Source organism: Anolis sagrei, chromosome 1 (genome assembly GCF_037176765.1).
Source record: "Anolis sagrei isolate rAnoSag1 chromosome 1, rAnoSag1.mat, whole genome shotgun sequence".
NCBI classification, from domain to species: Eukaryota; Metazoa; Chordata; class Lepidosauria; order Squamata; family Dactyloidae; genus Anolis; species Anolis sagrei.
In genome coordinates, this window is record NC_090021.1 from 59994703 (window position 1) to 60014526 (window position 19824).

A 19824-nucleotide genomic window follows, 5' to 3' on the forward strand; every position below is an offset into this window, starting at 1 on the left:
TCCAACAATAGAAATTGCAATCTCTAAAAAAACAATTTATGTGGAGAATTAATGAAGATCTATTGGAAAATCAAGAAAATATTAATAAATGTAAGAAAGAGATTAAAAAAATCTTCCAAATAAATACCTATCCAGAAACATCTCTAATAATTTTATGAGACACAAGTAAAGCCTACATGAGAGAAAAATTGATCCAGCTAAATTCAATGCGCAGAAAGAAAAGACAGCAACAATGAATGAATTACAGGAGGAGATTAAAGAAAGAGACAGACAATTAATAAAATATTTAACAAATGCAAAACTCCAAATGCTGAAACAACTTTGCCAACAAGCTTCAATGTTAATGTTGCAAATGGAAAATGCCCTAACATTTGCAAAGCAAATATATTTTGAACATCCAAACAAACTAGGGAAATGGTTGGCAAATAGATTAAGAAGATAGATGCAAAAGAAAAATATTAATATGTTAAAAACAAATGAATAAGAAATAAAGGAAGAAAAGATAAAACAAACATTTCAAAAAATGCTATCAAAAACTTTACAAAAAAGAGAAACCTCACAAGAACAAAATTCAAGAATATCTGCAAAAGCAAAATCTCCCAACCATCTTTGAGGAGGACCAAGAGTTGTTAAACAACCCAATAACAATACACAAATGGTTTGAAATTAGATAAGGCGCCAGGATCAGATGGCTTCAGTGCAATCTATTATAAAGCACTAGATTAGGGAATGAAATTGCTCTAACCCTCCACAAAGTTTTGAATGAGATACTTTTTTAAAAAACAGATAAATGAGACGTGAATAGACCTAAATTATATAAAGGAACATCTAGTATTAAATACATTTAAGATAATGCACAGTGCCTTTTTTTCTTACCACATAAACACAATTGAACCATCATATCAGCACAGTGCACATTAGGGAAGATTTCTATTAACATTAGCAAACAGTTGAATTTTCTTCCAGAAAGACTGGATTTCATTATGTCTTCTAGACAAGGTAGCACTTATAATAATTAGCAAAAAGGAATTATATTTTGGATAACAAAACAATAAAAGGTATCTCATCACCAAAAAAGAACATGGTGATGTGTACAAGATAATGGGACTTGCTTGCATGTTGGACCTTTCTGACTGCTTTCCCGTGAAATAAAAACCAAACCAAATTAGGAAGTAGTGAAGTCATTTTGACATTTTGGCAGAGTCTCCCAGAATTAATTCCCTGCTGAAGATGCTCACAATTTTCACATGCTCCTCTGGGCAAGCTCCAAAGAACCTGCATTTAATTTCTGTGGAGTAATGCCACTCAGGAAGAAATTCAATTACTGAGCTAATTATCATCCTGACTGAATGGCAAGAACAAAACTTAAAATAAGAAGCCACTAGAGAAAAGCCCACATTGCCCTGGAGTCTCAGAAGCTCATTTTTAAAAGATATCCTGGCTGACAGCTGAATGCCCAGGGGTGAATGTGCAGCTGAGTCTGAAACACAGGATATTAGAATTTTAATACTGCACAGGTTCTTGTTCTTTTTAACAACTTACAGCAATTCAGCTGCCATAATTGAGGGGGGTTTTAAAAATGTTGTTGTGACAGTTGTTGTGACTGTCTCTTACACAAATATCTCCACTTTTCTCCCTAATTTTATTTGACAATAGCCATGCCAGATGTATAAAGGAGCCACAATGCTTAAAAGTTTGGCAGACAAAAAGTTCTAAATTTTGTCTTATGCTACTTTAAAACTTTCTTGGTCCACTTCAATTGTGTGTGTTTACCTGATACACAGATTAATCTATGTCACCATCAAGTGCAGTCACTCATGGCTGAATTTCATTGTCTTTCAAGGGTAGAGTCTTGGTGGTGGGTCTGCACCACTCCAGAGGTAGTAAAGAGGATGAGTGTTTCTTTTACATTCTCCCAGGACAGTCTAAGTTTTTGCCTTTTTCCATTCCACTCAGAGAAAAGGATGGTTTCATTAAGTATAATAGTTGCATTAACCCATTGCATGGATAAATCAACACAGGATTTTGGAGTTGATTTTTGATTAATGTTTCTAGACTTATACATGATTATATACAGTAATTCTAAGGGAAAATGAAAAGTTGAGAGACAAAACTGAGAAGAGTACAGGGACAGAATGGCTGGATATAAGACATGCCATAGAGATGAGAGTTAATATCCTGAACATGACTGTCACCTCACAGCAGCTTTGAAACCACTTGAGTCACGTGAGGTCTAAACCGACAGAAAGAGTGCTGGAAACAAGATCTTTTTTAAATGGTAGGGTCTGTTTTCTGTCAATCGTGATACAGAGGACACTTTATACAATGAGATCAGATGCTCTTTACTGTTCTTGATGCACAAAGAATGTGGCTTGTATGCACATGAAATACTGCATACTAGAATTTTGGGTGGCCAAATGAATTCAGATCAAGCATTAAATAACATTACTGGTATGAAATAGTAACAGAATTAACATTGACTAAAAACACTTAATAGGAATAATCTGTAGGGATCTGCTTCCTTTCCAGCACAAAACGGGTGGACCATTCCAATACACGATTGGTACTTCAAATAGAAAAGGATGCAGGTATGGAACAGGATTTTTTACACATATTTTTGATTAATTATTTACAATACTGAGCATAGTGGGAGGGATATAAAGATGTATCAATAGGAAAAAAAATAGCATTGATACTGTTGAAGAAAAGTTCACACAACCAGCAAACACCTTGTTATGTTGATTTGCTGTTTGCAAAGGAGCAGGAGAAACGGCCTTTATAACAGCCATTATTATCCTGATAATATATTTCCCATATTGCACTCGTGTTTGTGCACCTATCATGCAGATACAAAACTTTAATATTTCTCCTTTCATTATCCTTTCTGCTGGAACAGTACACATTCTGATGATGCTATGGGGCCTCCTAAACTTGTTGCTGTTGCTAGTTGTTATAACTTTCAAAAACTATAAACTTTCTCTGTAAAGTCCTTAATTAATATCAACAATAAAAATATCTGTGCTAATTCTCAAAACCTAATATTGGTATCACCAGTCAATGAACTGTCAAAAAGACAATAATTAAATCTATCTTGAAGTTTGATACAGATTTTTCCTTATTCATATTAGTACTGGATGGCCCATGAGGTCTCTTCCAACTTTTTGATTCTATGATTCTATGATAATAGTTAATTTTTCCAGCTCAGCTAAATCACATTGTTTCATCAACCAATCTTTGAGCATATAAAAGTTTTGCTGCTATAATTATGTAAGTCTTCTGTACTTCTCCATTTGGTCTTCCATAATTTCCAGTAGATAAAAGTCAAGTCTCATTGCTAGTTCTAAGATGTCTTGTAGCATCATGTGAATCTGAGTCCTAGGCAAGATAATTCAAATTCTCTGGCACTGTTAGTCAGACTGTGTGACACTATTTTGGCACATGTGGAAAGGTTTGTTTCATTTCATTAATCATACTTGGGTTCTTATTTGAATTTGCCTTTAGCACAATGTCTGCACACCATCAATGCTTAGGTGTGCAAATTAGGCTTCACCGTTCTGAAAAGATTGATTGTTCTAAATGTAGAGTAGCAGATAGAGAGCTGGACATGGAGTAGAGAAGATAGCTTCCAAAATTCTGCTTCAACTAAGAAACAAGCTAAGTTATTAAAAGAATAAAATGATATAACCTGGGGTTTGCATCAATGCAATTGTATTTGCAGATAGTTGCATAGTTTCCAGAGAGCCAGCAAACCATTCTCTTGAGAGTGTTTCTGTCTTTGGAGACCAAGGTTTGAGTATTGGGTTAAGGTTCCTGGAGGCCAGGGTGCAAATCCCTGCTCAACATCATTTGAGTGTTGGACTAGGTCTCCAGAAGACCAGGGTTTGAATCTCAGCTCAGCCATGGAAACCCATTGGGTGATCTTGGACAAATCACACATTCACCCTCAGAGGAAGGCAGTAGAGCAAATCATTTTGATAAAACCATTCCTTTGGATCTCCATAAATCAAAAACAACTATAACAAAGGATTTAAAAAAACAATTGACAATCAAAGTTATCCCTTTCTCCCTCCTCTGAATTTGTAATGCACCTGATGTTTACATGTCCTCCACATTTCTGCCATATATATCCATCCAGTTCAATCAAATTAAGCTGATCTTTTGAGTTATTTGTGTGTACATTGCTGTTTCAGATCAAAGAAATAGCTCATGTGTTGCCCCTGATACATATGATAAATGAACTAGGTTGCATTTGGTGAAGAGTTGTTCTTCCAGAAGGGTTTTTCGAGCATAGCTAAGGCCAGGACTCTCTGAAAACCAGTATATCCTTATATTGGCATGCCCAAACCTTACAAATGTTGAGGGTGGACTTTCTCTGCATCCTACTAGCCCTGCAGACTGAGAGCACAGGAAAAAGCCTTCTTAGTGGCTGCCCCTAGACTCCTGTACAAAGGAGGCATGGGTAACTCCCTCTTGGGTTTTTTTTTCTCTAGCAAGAAAGAAAACCTTATTTAAACAGCTCTGTAGCCTTTCACCAATTAGGATAGAAGAATGTGCAACAGGTGTGTAACATTTTCAAAATATGTAACATTTTGAAATGATTTTTTACTGTTTTATCTAATGCTTTAACTGAATTGATGTTTTTCAAAGTTTGTTACCACAGATTGCTTATTTTGTTTTAACTTACAGAGTAAGCCTCTTTGGAAAAGTGAGATATAAATTAAATAAATAAATAAATAGCATTTATAGAGGAGCTTTCATCACTGAGTAACAGTTAGAAAATATGAGTCTTAGTGGTTTGTTTTTAGTTGTTTCTTTTACAGTCACTGTGTTGCTGTGATTTTAGGAAATGATGATAATCTCAACTCCATCTTCTATGAGCATCTCACAAGATCTCTGCAGGAGTCTCTTTGTGGAGATTTGATTCTTGGACGCTGGGGGAACTACAACTCTGGAGATTGTTTTATTTTGACATCAGATTATTTGAATGCCTTTGTTCACCTGATTGAAATAGGAAATGGTCTTGTCACTTTCCAACTGAGGGGGCTGGAATTTCGAGGTAAGCACTGAAACAACTCAGTACACCCATTCAGAAAAAGAGCAGAATATTGATTTGCTACATGTCCATTGCCAGTCCGAGTGGCAGTCAAACTTGGCTATATGCTCTGCCCAACTTATCAGGTGGAGATGTTGCAGTGGTGGGCGTCCTCCTACCCGCCATTACACCAACAGGGGGCTTCTCCTTCCCAGAAGCCCCATCGGCAGTGGGAAAGTTCCCACCGGCCAGGTGGCCAGCCAATCAGGGGCAGCCTTGGTTCACCCCATGATTGGCCAGGGCTGCTCACCCACTGAACTTCAGGCAGCCTTCTTAAGGCTTGCCAAGGCCATGCCGGGCAGCGCGTCTTCTAGTGTCCCATCCTACTCACCCTTTAGAGGTGTTTTTCCTATTTTATGGTTTTTATTTAGCTTTGTTCCTTTGTCACAACTTGCAGGCATGCATCCTGGGTCCTGGATCTGGCTTGCTTATTCTCCCCCTATTAGAGGGGGAGAGCATCCAATGGTTTAACAGGGGTACAACGGTAATGGTGTCCCAGTATTGTGCCAGTTAGTAACAGCAGTACCCCCCAGTGGGGTTAAGCGGTATCGGTCAGCAGCGGGTTGGCCGATCCCGGATGAAGGACCCATGCACGGCAGCTAACCCTGATTCTCTTTTGTAAGCAATAAAAAGTTGTGGCCTTTTATCATCCCAACACTGAGTGTGTGTTGTAATTGGGTTTGCTGGTGGGAGGTACTAATCACACATGCCCACACAGCTTGCTGTTTTTAACCTTATTCCAAATGTTTTGGGCACAGAAAGCTTGGATCATAAAATGCTGGCAGTACCTTATTGTTGGGGGCTTCTCCCCATAATGATAAAGGATGTGGCAAAGATAAAAAAACTCCTTTTCACTAAATTAAATCTTGCATGCCACAAAAAAAGACTGTAATATTTCATCCCATTGAATGTGCAAACATGAGATAAAATGGAGCACTATGAAAGAAAGCTGCAATCCTATTCTATGCCTACTTCTTAGAAGCAAGTCATTTTATGAATACGATTGTTGCCTTAGACATTCAGTATCTGACTTAAGTACATTATACTTTTCAAAATGTGAGATATTCTATGTTGGCCACACTGGGGAAACTAAACTTGCAGATGCTGCAGGTTTTGTAATCCTGACCCAGTATATCATGTATAACTTGGTGTATCCAATTATCTGAGTCTGAATCCTTCTGTCATCGCCAAGAAACTTTAGTTGTGTTTTTGAGGTGAATGTATTGGAGTTGTTTAGCTGTACACATCCCCCCTTCCCTTTCCACTAAAAAGGATGATAGGATTTCTAGAAGTTTAACTGGGAAGAAAGCAGGTTCAAGTCCTGAAACTACAAGGCTGCTTGATTAATGGAGATCACGCTCTTTTCTTTTATTTGTGTTGTTCCTTCATAATAAAAGATATCAAATACCCCTGCAGTTCATGATTGAATATCTGATTATTGAACATCTGTTGTTTTTTTAAAAAACAATATTTATTTATTTATTTATTTATTTATTTGCAGTTCTTATATTCCGCCCTTCTCACCCCGCAGGGGACTCAGGGCGGATTACAGTAAACACATATATGGCAAACATTCAATGCCAGTTTGACAAACAACATTTAATAGACAAATACACCGAGGCTATTTAACTTTTTTCTGGCCGCCAGGGGAGCTGCTGCTTTTCATCGTCCATCAACGACACCGATGAAGTTCTTCCGCATTCCACATTCCCCGGAGTCTTTTTTCTTTATGGCCTCATAAATTAGTTAAATTTAGCCTCCCACACAAGGTGGTACCTTATTTTCCTACTTGACAGATGCAACTGTCTTTCGGGTTGCAAAGGTCAACAACGGGCTACACAATGGCTGGACACCCACTCCAGCCCGGGCTGGCTTCGAACTCATGACCTTTTGGTCAGCCAGCTGCACCACAATTTAATATTTTACCAATTTGTGATATGAGAACATGTTAAATTTGTAGAATTCGTGTCTAAAAATAATAAATAATCAGAGTTGTAATTATCTAGTCCCATCCAGAATCTAGACCCTTTGATCTGAAAAACTGGTGATCAAGTTGAGATTCAGATTTTAGTATTCTTCAGAAATGGGATATGATAGTCATATATCTGAATACTTATTCAGTGGAAAGGAAGAGTCAGTTTGCCATGTCAGTTAATTACTCATTTACTTCTAGGATGATCTTCAAAGAAGCCTAGAGAGAATTCTCAGTGTGTTTAGATCATTTCACCCTAGTCTGAGTCACCCTATCCTAAGTCTTCCCAAGTTCAGAAAAAGTATCCAAAACATTTGAAGATGCCTCTGACAAAGTACCTTTAGGAGAAATTGGTGTGTATAAATTTGCTATCTAGGAGAATGGTTTGAATAAAAAATAATACCCCTTTGAAAGCACATACAATTCTTTGTGCAGCTGACATATTACTATTGCTCACCATGACTCTGTTTGTTTTCTGTATATGTTTTCTTTCTGGGGCATTCCAGTAGAAGAAAAACTAGACACAGTGAAACAGGGGCACATAACAGGATGCTTCCAATTATTTGCTTGGTGGAAGAGAAGTTTGAGGGTAGGAGCAGTCAACTTTAATTGGTTAGGAAGAAAACAGCATGAAGCTCAGTGGTTTCACTTCAAGGAGATTCAAGAAGATATATTTTGGTACTGATGTATATAATACATGCTGAGTTAGTCCCCAAAGTATGACTCCAAATTTAAATTTAAAAAGAACTGCTGCTTTCTAGACTCTACCTCAATTGAGAGGACACATTGCTGAAGAAATGTACCAGGACAAATATTTGCTGTTTGAGTTCCCTTGGGAACTTTGCCTATCTCCTTTCTTCCTATGTCTAAACTGAATTTCTACATGATGAACAGAAGCTTAAAATTGCTGCAATGGTAAAAAATTGGGGGCTGTATGAAATTTTGAAGGAGGAGACAGAATTTGTATGGGGGACAATGCTCTCATTTTTCCTCCCCCGGTAGGTTCAATCCTGAGTCAGGAATTGATGTATACATTACTCAAAATTTGCAGTTGGCACATTTAGTTCAATGGGAGAATCAAGTGTGCAGTGGGAAATGGGTTGCTGTTATTTTCATATGATGATGACAAGGATGAGGATGATGATACACTTTATTTATATTCCGCTTTATCTCCCCGGAAGGACTCAGAGCAGATTACAGTACACATATAAAGAAAACATTCAGTGTCTTTTGCACAATGAGCAATGACATACAATGCACAGATTAGGTAAAGGCCTTCCCCTTTTTCTTCATCTCCAGTGTCTGGAGGCAATGCTCAGCTCTGGCTTGGAGGAGGCGCTCTTGTTCCATTTTTCCATGCTAAGGAGCCTGCTATCTGAGACATCTCTGATCTTTTTTTCTGGCATGTCTGCATGGAATGCCCTTTTATCTTTTTGCTGAAGTGATACCTAGTGATCTACACGCATTTCATGATTTCAAACTACTAGGTTGCCAGAAGTTAGGGCTGATAGCTGGAAACTCATCCCAGCTTATGGCTTTGATCTGCTAACCCTCCAGTTAGCAGCTTTTCCTGCAGCTAGTGGTTTAACATGCTGTTCTACCATGGCCCCTTCAGTCAGGAACAAAGATTTTTTTAAAAATAGATAAATGAGGAAAATATTTCTTAAAAAATAAATTTGTTACTACTGCTACTTTGTAGTCTTCATAACCTCATTTTAACGATATATTAATCTAGTATATTAATGGCATATTGTTGGGATTAACTTCTTGACTGCTTTGTGTGCAGCTAAAGAAGATACATGCATTAATATTTGACTAGAGTTAGTCCTCCATATTCGTTGGGGAGGACCCGTATGAAAGTGAAAAAATACAAATAAAAATGCTATTTTATTACATGAGTTCACACCTCTCTTGGCATTTCTAGGACTTCATAAGCAGATCATAGAATGGCACCTATAAGTTCCAGAAACTTATTTTGTCTCTGTGCATGTCAGCAGCTGAGCATACTTCTATTTTAAAGGCATTTCTTTCAGTCAGCAGTTTTTTTTAAATAAAAAAATAGATCCTGTTCTCATTTTTATTTGCCAAAATGAATATTTTTCAACCCATTACTATTTATGAATGTAGGGCAGCAAGCATCATTGAATTTTGATATATAAGACATGAGAGGAGGGCAAAAACAAACCTCCTCTGAACAAATCTTGCCAAGAAAACTCTGTGATCGTGTCTCCTTAGGACTGCCATAAGTCAGAAATGGATACAGTACACATACACACATGCAAATAAGACTTCATTTGTTTGGGACTAAAACAGCTTCCTTTTGTGACTTTTCTAGCAAGCTAATCCAATAAAAGCAATTGTCAGTTCAAAGGCTAGGGAACATGTAGCTCTCAAACATTACTGAGTTACAGCTGTAATCAAGCTTGGCTTTTAAGTTCATGTTAACTTTAGACAATACAAGACCCATCACCTTATTACCTTTAAGTTCAGGTCTGAGGAAACTTCTCCTTTTGCAGGAGGACCAAATACATAAACTTTTTCCCTGACATAAAAGAAATGAGCCAGCCTGATATTAATCCATTTTCTTCATATGCACTCAACTCTGATCATACATGGTAGGACGTGATATATGTATCCAAAATGGCATCAATGGCACCAGGCTTGCCTTTGAAAATGGAAATCTATTTATCACCCAGACTTCTTTCTACCTGAAGTATACAATCGCAATGCTTCTTCTAGAACTTCTTTGACTTTTGTGTACATTCAGATCTTGGAAAGGGGAGTCTGGTTGGTAAAGGCATTCCACCTCCTCTGGGTTTATTTTTTGTAAAAATAAGGTTCTTGCATGAACAAAATTGTGTCTATATCTCTTTTAATTGCAATTTATAAAGTATTCAAAGACTCCCCTACAATCATTGAAAAACAGCTTGTTTGTATTCTTCTCTCAACTAACGGTTTCTGTGTTTATGCTTTTTTAAAACCCAAACCTACCAAGGTACATACTGCCAGCAACGGGAAGTGGAAGCTATAACAGAAGGAGATGAAGACAATGAAGGTTGCTGCTGCTGCAAACCTGGACACGTACCTCACTTGCTGTCATGCAATGCAGCTTTTAACCTTAGATGGTTGACCTGGGAAATAATGCGGACTCAGTATATCCTGGAAGGCTATAGTATTATTGACAACAATGCTGCAACAATGCTCCAAGTCTTTGACCTGCGAAGAATTCTCATCAGATATTACATAAAGGTAACACATTATCTGTCTTCTAAAAAAAGGATATCTAACAGCTCGATTTGTTGTTTGATGGACTGGCTGTCAGGTTAGTTTGACATCCCGAATCTCAGTGCTGATACAACACTGTACAAAAAAGCTCAATAAGTTTATGCTGTCCCAGCAACCCGATATAATGTATGTTTGTATGAGATAAATCAGATGAGATGAGAACCTGTTGTAAATAGAAGAACAAAGTGCTCACATGAAACTTACAATTTTCTGGATATATTCTGCCTCTCCCATATCATGTGACACTGTGATGGTTTAGCTCACACAAAGGAATTCCATCTTACCCACAGAGTAGACACACAGGTATAATAAATGAAACCCATTTGTGCTTCATATACCCCATATGCACATAGCCGGAAGATAATATTTCAATGATTTTTGCATAGAACCAAAGGTTTGGAAGCCAAGCCTTATGAGGAGTGGCTTGGGGAACTAGGTATGTATTCAGTTCTTGTGGGTTTTTTCGGGCTATATGGCCATGTTTTAGGTATGTATTGTTTGAAGAAAAGTAGGTTGAAAGGGGAAGGCTGAGAAGGAACAAATTTCAGTATTTGAAAGGATATTGGGGGGAGGGGAGCTTGTTTTCTGTTGCTCTGGAGACTAGGACATAGAGAAATGGATTTAAATTGCAAGACAAGAGATTCTGCCTAAAACTTAGAGCAGTGGTTCTTAAAGTGTGCTCTGCAGAGCCCTTAGGGATCCAGGAAGCATACCGAAGGGCTCAGCGCTTTCCTCCTCCCCCTCCGTCTCCAAGCACACATGGCAGGGGCTTTCCCTCTTTCCTCCTTTTGCACCTCGTCCCCCTCCAAGCATGAACACAGTTTTCCCACCATCAGGGAGCGGGTGAAGGACAGAATGAATGCAGGTCAGGAAAGGAAGGCATCATGTGAAGGGAAGGAGGCCCAGCTGGGATGGAAGGCTATGCCTCTCTTGGTCTCAGTCTCTGTGGCCGGGCCTCGTTCCTGCTCCTGTCACAGCCACAGCGGCAGCAGCATTGTACTCCCAGGGCACAGACCCTTTCTTCAGTGGCTCCTTGCTAAGCAAACCCCTTCCCCCATACCCCCTCACCATGCAGACCCTTTCCCCATGCCCCCTTGCCATGCAGACACTTTCCTCCGTGCCTCCTCACCATGCTCCTATTATTATTATTATTATTATTATTATTATTATTATTATTACAATCATCATCATTATTACAAAGGCTGGAAGGCCATCTGTTTGAGGTGTTTTGATTGTGCTTTTACTGCATGACATAAGGATATTTGACTGGATGACCCATGGGTTTGTTCCTTTTACTATTGTTATTACTACTATTACTACAGAGGATGGAGTGCCATCTGCCAGGGACGCTTTGTGCTTTTCCTGCATGGCAAAAGGGGGTCCTCTGGGGTCTTCCACTGAAATAATGTTAAGTTCATGTTGGTTAAAATTGTTCTTCATTTTAAATATTGTATTGTTCTTTCTTTATCCCCCCCCCCCAAATTGTTTTGACACCACAAATGAGATATATGCAGTGTGCATAGGAATTTGTTCATTTTTTTCCTATTTGTTCACACATACACTCTCCATCCATCTGCCACTGGCTCGGCCCTTCTGTCAACGTGTACTATAAAACAGGAAGATACCAACAGAGTTTAAGTATTTAACAACAATAGGACCTCAAGGAAATTTGAGTATTTAAGAACTTGAGATGCATTTGTAACTGCTTGATGCTCCTTCTAGAAGGCAGCAGCTGCTCAGGATCCTAAGCTACTTTGTACCCTTACCCCCAGGATTGGACAGATGTGGCCCCATTCATTAGAAAAGCCTGAAACTGAAAAGCCAGGGACAACCACCATGCCTTCTGATCTTGCTGTTACAAGTCTGCATGGTTTGGAATGAAACTGATAATCTGCTTCTCTGTTTCTTCCTAGATTGATGAAGGATTGGTCTTACTGGCTTCTTTTTTCACATTGAACTCTTAAGAACACATTTGTATACAAACTGTGTTTAAAATCAGTTGGGGAAACCAAAATACCATGGAAAGAATGAAGGAGAATTAGGGTTTAAATACCCAATCCATTATATACTAAGCGAGTCTATTTTTTTGCAGAGCATCGGCAGCCCCATGAATCTATTACAATAGCAGAAGGAGCACATCCCTTCATATATTTAATGTTGCATTATCACATGCTTGAGGATTTCATATTTATCTTTCAAACAATACTTAACAGTTGGCCTTTTGAATTGATTTTTTTTTGTATTTGGAACTCAGTTGACAGCCAAGTTGGGAGAGAGAATAATTTCTCTACATAAAAGCAATTTTTGCTCTCCTCTAATAAAGTGGGTCAATTCCTGTTGCCATTCTGCATATATTTGAAATAATTTCCTGCCTGCGTACTGCAGGTTATTTTTCCCCATGTGCTTTCACATTAGTTTTTCAGTATATGTTTATACTGCCTTCTTTAGAATGAATGAATATACACACACACGTATATATATATTCATTCATTCTCATTCATTCTCTCATGCATTGCAAGGACCCCTTTACCAATGTTTTATTGTTATGCCCTCTGGTGGTGCAGCGGGTTAAACCACTGAGCTGCTGAACTTGCTGACCAAAAGGTTGGCAGTTCAAATCCTGGGAGTGGGGTGGGCTCCCGCTGTTAGGCCCAGCTTCTGCCAACGTAGCAATTTGAAAACATGCAAATATGTGTATATCAATAGGTACCGCTTCTGCAGGAAGGTAATGGTGCTCTATGTAGTCATGCCGGCCACATGACATTGGAGGTGTCTATGGAGAATGCCAACTCTTCAGCTTAGAAATGGAGATGAACACCACCTCCCCGAGTCAGACATGACTAGACTTAAAGTCAGGGGAACCATTTACTTTTACTTTAATTGTTGATTTAAATTGGGAAGCTGGCACTCATGAATTTTAAACAGGTTTAATAATAGTGCTGGTTCTACGTTGCCCTTCATACTTATTAATTTTACTGTAGCTCTTTCAATTCATTTATTACCCACAGTTGAAATACATTCTGATTATTCCCATTCTTTGTTGTCCAGTAAACTTCAAGGACAAAGAGAACTGGAGGGGACATAACATGCCTTGTGATATGCCAGAGAATCTACTTAGTTCAGTCTGGATGATTTCTCTCTCAACTTTGCAGCAATTACTGTTGTAATAACTTTGTATTATTAAAACAAACAACAGCATGTTTCCCTTTTCATCAACAGAGTATTATATACTTCACTGCAAGCTCACCCAAAATCCTATACTGGCTAAGGGATGAATCATTCCAAAAGACACTGCAGCCTTTCTCCAAATGGCATTATATAGAGCGTGACTTTGCGATGTTCAATATAAATATTGATGACGACTACGTTCCCTGCCTTCAAGGAATCACCAGAGCAAGCTTCTGCAGTGTTTACTTGGACTGGATTCAGTTCTGTGCTGGAAAACGTGTAGAGGTACAAGTATGGCTCTCTCTTGTTGCTAAGTTGACTCTTTCTTGAATTCATATTGGGAAAAATGTGCAGAGAAATACTGAGAGTACTTGTCCAAAAGCTCATCAAGTCGAAGCCAAATTTATCCTTCTGCTGTGATGCTAAACAGGATTATCATTTACCTGTGAGTAGTCTCAGGAGATAAAGGTCTTCTGAATTGACTCTTTAAAAATCCCTATACTTCGTGATCTGAGGAAAGGAAGATCAAGTTGGATACATGTTAGTAGACTGAAGTATTGGGGAGGAAGGAGGTACAGTCACAGTGTAATGGGATACAGGGCCCATCCTACAATAGATCATCCCAAATGATATTGATGTAGGAAAATTAACCAAAAAAAATGAAGCAATGAACCTGACAATAAAATTAGAAGACAAGGCCAACAAGAATACTTTTTTTTGCACATCATTTTGCCATAATGAAATAAATTGTATTACATTGTGTGAATTATTGTTGTAGAGGTAACTCAAACCCTGAAATATTTTGCAGTGTATAGAATGTGATGAAGATTCTCCTTTGGTCACTCTTTCCTTTGCCTTGTGCATTTTGGGTAGAAGAGCCTTGGGAACAGCATCACACAATATGGCAATCAGGTAATGTTGTATTTACATCATAATCAATATGTATATGAACAAATTATCAGATTCCTTGTGGCTCAGAAAAATGTTTGTTTATCTGAAAAGTTACAAAATTTACAAATAAAAACCATTTTCAAATTAGTTCTTGGTGACGTTGTCAAAAAAAAGTGTGCAGAACCATCTTGCACTATGTTTGTATTGAAATCTGGTATGGAGAACACCTGGTATGCAGATCTGTGTACTTGGACATCATCAGATGACTAATATGGGAAGTAAATAAACTCCTTCATTGAAAGCAGAAGATGATGAAGCTGCTTTTTATCTGCAAAAGCAGCTCCAGATGGAAATTATAGAACATACCATAAATTATTAATTAAAAAATAGAGTACATACACTCAATCAAATGTAGTCCCAAATCACAGTCTAAAGAACATCCAAATAGAATTTGCTCTGTAGACTGAGCTGACAGTGGCATCAAACTAGCCATAGACTAGCACTTATTACAAAGTGCTATACTATACTATGGCGTTGATGGTGAAAAACTTTCTTCTCTACCATCTGCAGAGTGTTGCATCTGCAGAGTGTTGTCCAGCAAAGTTGTCTTCAAGGAGTCAGGCATTTTTCAAACTCAATTCTACAGGATACAGGCCAATTGCTAGCTGTCTGTGAATAAAATTGCCCTGCTAACATGGATGTTGTAGTTGATATCACTTTCACTCTTAATTTTTCTGTGTTATTGGATATGCTATGCAGCATGAGGATATGAATTCACATTCTTAGAGATGAGAAAGGCTCATTTGCTGACTCTTAAAATAAGGCAGAATGGGGCAAGGAGGAAGTGGAGTAGTGAATATCCCACTGTAGCAGGTTTGGTTTTCATCCTGCCTAGAAAAGACTGGTGGGGCCATTTTCATGATTCCATGATTTTATTTAATACTTGTGAAGATTGGCCTGAATTGCACAATAGCCTTGCCACAATAGCCTACACACACTGATGTACTTTCATGATGTGTTGGATTGTACTGAAAAAACTGCTATGTGTAATGCAGGCATGGGCAAACCAAGGCCCACAGGCTGGATGTGGTCTCTTGGGCTCTTATCTCCACATGTCCTAGGCCTGGCCCCAGCCCTCCCAATCAGACGCAGCTGCACAGAGATCTCCCAAGAGCCTCGCACAGCCATGTGTCAAACCCTCCTCCACATGGGAGGGCAGGTTTCTGTGTTCTTCCATGAAGAGGAACACCCTACAGGAACACATGGCTGTGCAGAGCTCTCCCGAGAATCCCAAGCAGCCATATGTGAAACCCTCTCCTCTCCAGTGCCAACTGCCCCTCAGCCTCCCCCACCCCCCGGGCAGCCCTTGACCCAGGGCTGGCCCAGCATATGCTCCCCTTTCAATTTTACCCTTGCCTGGTGTAAAGAGTTTATTTTGATCAGAAATGTGCATAATATTGTCAGTGCATACCACTTCCTACTAGACAGAATAACAGCTAAAGGTGCAACTGAAATAATCAATTTGGCAGGTTAGATAGCTTCATAAAAGCTATCTCAATTGTCTAAGTCAAAGGCAAGCAATTTTAAGCCTGATGATCTAGTGTGTAGTTAATGTGCTTCTATCAGTTATTGTGGTGAATGTTGTATCTGTCTCCTTTTTGGGTGGTCTGCATGAATGGTGGTAATAGTTATGGTAACTAGGGAAAGCTTTTCACACTAGAGAAGTTAAACTATAGAGGTCTAAACCATAGAGGTGCCATTTGTGCTGCAATAGGCCATTAGGGTGCCTTATGTGAATTGTAATGTGATCTATAGACCACAAAATGATGGAAAACCAACTATATGCCAACATAGTCTATTCCCACAAGACACGAGATCCTCTTCATATTGAAGCCCTGTGTATGTAGTAGAGTGTGTTTTATGTGTCTGCCTCATCTGTGAGTGCTAGGCAGATTCAAAAATATAAGTCATAACATTATTATTCTGCAAATAAAAGGGAAGCAAACATTTTAATACAGTAAAGTTCCGTAGGATTTAGCAAACAGCAAATAAGATCAGTCTTAGACCTCGTACCTACCTTGCCTCATGTTGACACTATTCATTAAGAAGCCAATGATGTTTACATTATATGTATGTAATTTATGTAGCAATTTGCATACATTTGCACATGAATTAGGTCTAATCAATTAATGAGAAGATTGTAATGTCAAATGATGACAGCAAATATTCTTTAGCAGTGTGTGTAAATACCATTTCATTTACCTGTCTATGTAAAAGTCAACATAAGTTAAATATTGACTCTCCAGTGATACAGTGGATTCACTAATACACAGGACAATCATGTACATGGATATTTAGAGGTAAATCCTGTTGAGTTCAATGGGGTTTACTCCCTGATATCTGCATACAAATGTCAAGGTGTATTCTCTATAGTAGCACCTCAACTCTGGAGCTCCCTGCCAAGGGAAGACAGGCTAGTTTTGCCCCTTTGGGGTTACCACCAATCAACAAAAGTTGCTTCACATGACCAGCCTGAAAACTAAGGTGCTCTGAGTGTTGTGTGCTTTCAAGTCATGTCAGACTTAAGTTGACCCTGAGTGAGGGCCGGGTAAATGACCTTGGAGGACTGTATCCGGCCCTTGGGCCTTAGTTTGAGGACCCCTGCTTTAAACGTTTCCATGGGTGAAGCCTCCAGAGTATATCTCATAGCTTCTATCAAAACCACAAGTTATAGCGCAAAATTAAGACAGCCTTTAAAAAAGCAAAAACATCCTCATTTGTCAGTCAGGTTTGTAGCCAACCTATCTGTTATGTTAATTTTATTTTCTCATTACACGTCTTTGTTTTCTAAAGTTGTAGCATTGGAAAGCCTACTCATATTGAGAGAAGAATTTTTCATGATGGCCCTGACAAAATCCTTCACCTGCTGTTTGAGGCACCATCCACTCAAGGATGGTACTTAACACTTCGCTTCACTTCACTTTATTTCTTAATTAGTCGCTCTCCACCAAGGTGCTCCGAGCGATTTACAATTTAAAATAGCATTTCACAATATAAAAAAATTCAACATAAAAACATTCAGCAGTGACTATTTGGCAAATTAGATCTGATTACTTAAATGTACAACCAATCAGCTAAGTCTTGAGCGCTTTTACAAAAGGTTGCAACTCCGACATTGCTCTAACATATGGAGGCAATGAGTTCCATAGAATTGGAGCATAGATAGAAAAAGCTCTATGCCTTGTAGTTTCCAAGTGTACTCCCCTAGGGCCTGGTATGTATAGGAGATTTTCCTGGGTGGATCGAGGTGACCACTGATGGAAAAAAGGAATGAGGCCTAAGATATAAAGGTCCTTGGCCATTTTGAGCTCGAAATGTCAGGATCAGTATCTTGTAAGAGATCCGATGTTCTAACCTCCCTCAAATGCTCACAATCAGCACCGTCAGAGCTGGCTGCATTGACCATTTAAGAAATGTGCTTGCATTCTCAATTCATTAAGGCAGTGGTTCCCAACCCATGGTCCATGAACCACCAGTGGTCTGCAAAAATGAAAATATGGTCCATGACCTCACCATTACTACTCTGTTGCCTCGAAACCATGGCAACGAGAGCGACTGGTCTCGCGAAACCCTCTTATAGTGCCAAGGCAACAGGGATGTTGGGAGGAGAGAGGCAGGCTACCCACAAAAGATTACTACTATCATATCAGCTCTAGATATTTTATATTTATTTGTCGTGTCAGGAGTGACTCCTGGTGTGAGAGAATTAGCCGTCTGCAAGGACGTTGCCCAGGGGACGCCTGGATGATTTGATGTTTTTTATCATCCTTGTGGGAGGCTTCTCTCATGTCCCCGCATGAGGAGCTGGAGCTGATAGAGGGAGCTCATCCGCCTCTCCCCGGATTCGAACCTGCGACCTGTCGGTCTTCAGTCCTGCCGGCACAGGGGTTTAACCCACTGCGCCACTGGGGGCTCCATCAGCTCTAGATCATTAAATATGGTTTTCTGTGGGCGAGCAGATGACAACTACTTGATGACATATGTTCTGTTTCAGAAACTAGAGCTGATGTGGTCTATTCAATGCAGTTTTCTGAGTCAGCACTCTAAAGTGGTCCCTAGTCAAGTGGTCCCTGTTAAAAAAAAAAAGTTGGGAACCACTGTATTAAGGAGATAGACAATCATAGATAATGGAACAATTGCAAAATATATCTAGAGTTGATGATGATCAATACAAAAAGTTACCCAAGTGGAATACAGGAGAATATTTGCTGTTATATAAACTGACAAATCCATATGTGTTTGATTGTTCTCTTATATCCTTTGAATTTGTTTTAATAATTTTAGCTAGGAATTTTTAATACCGTTTATATTTAATCCTGTTTTAATGTTAGTATATTAGTATAATTTAAATGATTTTGATGATGTTTTTATGTTACACCGCTTTGAGTCTCCTTTGGGGGAAATAAAGCGGGGTATTAATAATAATAATAATAATAATAATAATAATAATAATAATAATAATAAATGTATATCCCACCTTTCCCGCAGTGGATTTTGGGTAGCATATACAACCCTTCTCCTGATATGCATTACCTGATCATTAACAAGATGGGAGGCTATCTTCATAATGATCCTGGAATGTAGATCAGGCTGCGATTGTCCCACATTTACCCAGTGAGTTTCATGTTTTGGTGAACATCTGAACTTGGGTGTTCTAAATCCCAGTCCAACCATGCATTATTTGCATGTAAACATCACTGTGCTCATTGGGACATTGCTGCTGTGTGGCTTCAAATCATTTTTTCCCTTAAGGTGCACCTATCACAGGGGTTTCTTAGCAAGATTTGTTCAGAGGAGTTTGCCTCTGTCTTCCTTTGAGTCTGAGAGAAGTTTACTGTCCCAAGGTCACCCATTGGATTTCCATGACCGATTACAAACTGAACCCAGTTCTCCAGAGTCATAGTCCCATGCTCAAACCACTACACCACACTGGTTAGTCATTGAGACATAGTTCCAAGCAGTTGAAATTGGGCATGAAATCTTTATGTTCTAAGGATAGTTCTGTTAAGTTCAAGAATGTATGTGTAATGTACGGAGGTCTTGTTGCTGATCGGCTGAGATAGTTTATAGGATTTGGTCCTTTTTTTTTTTTTTGAAGCTACTTCATGGATTTGGAATAAACCTGGATTTAACATTCCATCTGTATAGAAAAATTATCCAAATTATTGTTCCATTGGGATTTAAGCAATCTCATTAGTTTAAACATGTAAAGCACAATGCACAAAGGTCTCATTCAAAATGAACGTTGCCATAGGAAAGGAATTATTTTGAGACTTCTTTTTTTTAAAACCATGCCTGAGCTATCGCATGGAAGTCAAACTTTCTTTGGCTGCAACTTTGTTATATAAAAACCATA

The 19824-nt window shown here is 38.8% G+C and overlaps 1 protein-coding gene across 3 annotated transcripts in view; it reads left to right on the forward strand.

Annotated features, from left to right (window-relative positions):
• The window catches only part of PCNX2 (pecanex 2), a 124928-nt gene that overhangs the window by 86712 nt on the left and 18392 nt on the right, over window positions 1-19824 (forward strand). For all 3 annotated transcript variants that reach the window (XM_067465206.1, XM_067465214.1, XM_067465223.1), the window contains exons 24-28: window positions 2530-2588; window positions 4844-5056; window positions 10060-10313; window positions 13569-13802; window positions 14326-14429. In XM_067465206.1, the coding sequence (XP_067321307.1) occupies window positions 2530-2588; window positions 4844-5056; window positions 10060-10313; window positions 13569-13802; window positions 14326-14429 (864 nt within the window). The remainder of the gene's footprint in view (window positions 1-2529; window positions 2589-4843; window positions 5057-10059; window positions 10314-13568; window positions 13803-14325; window positions 14430-19824) is intronic.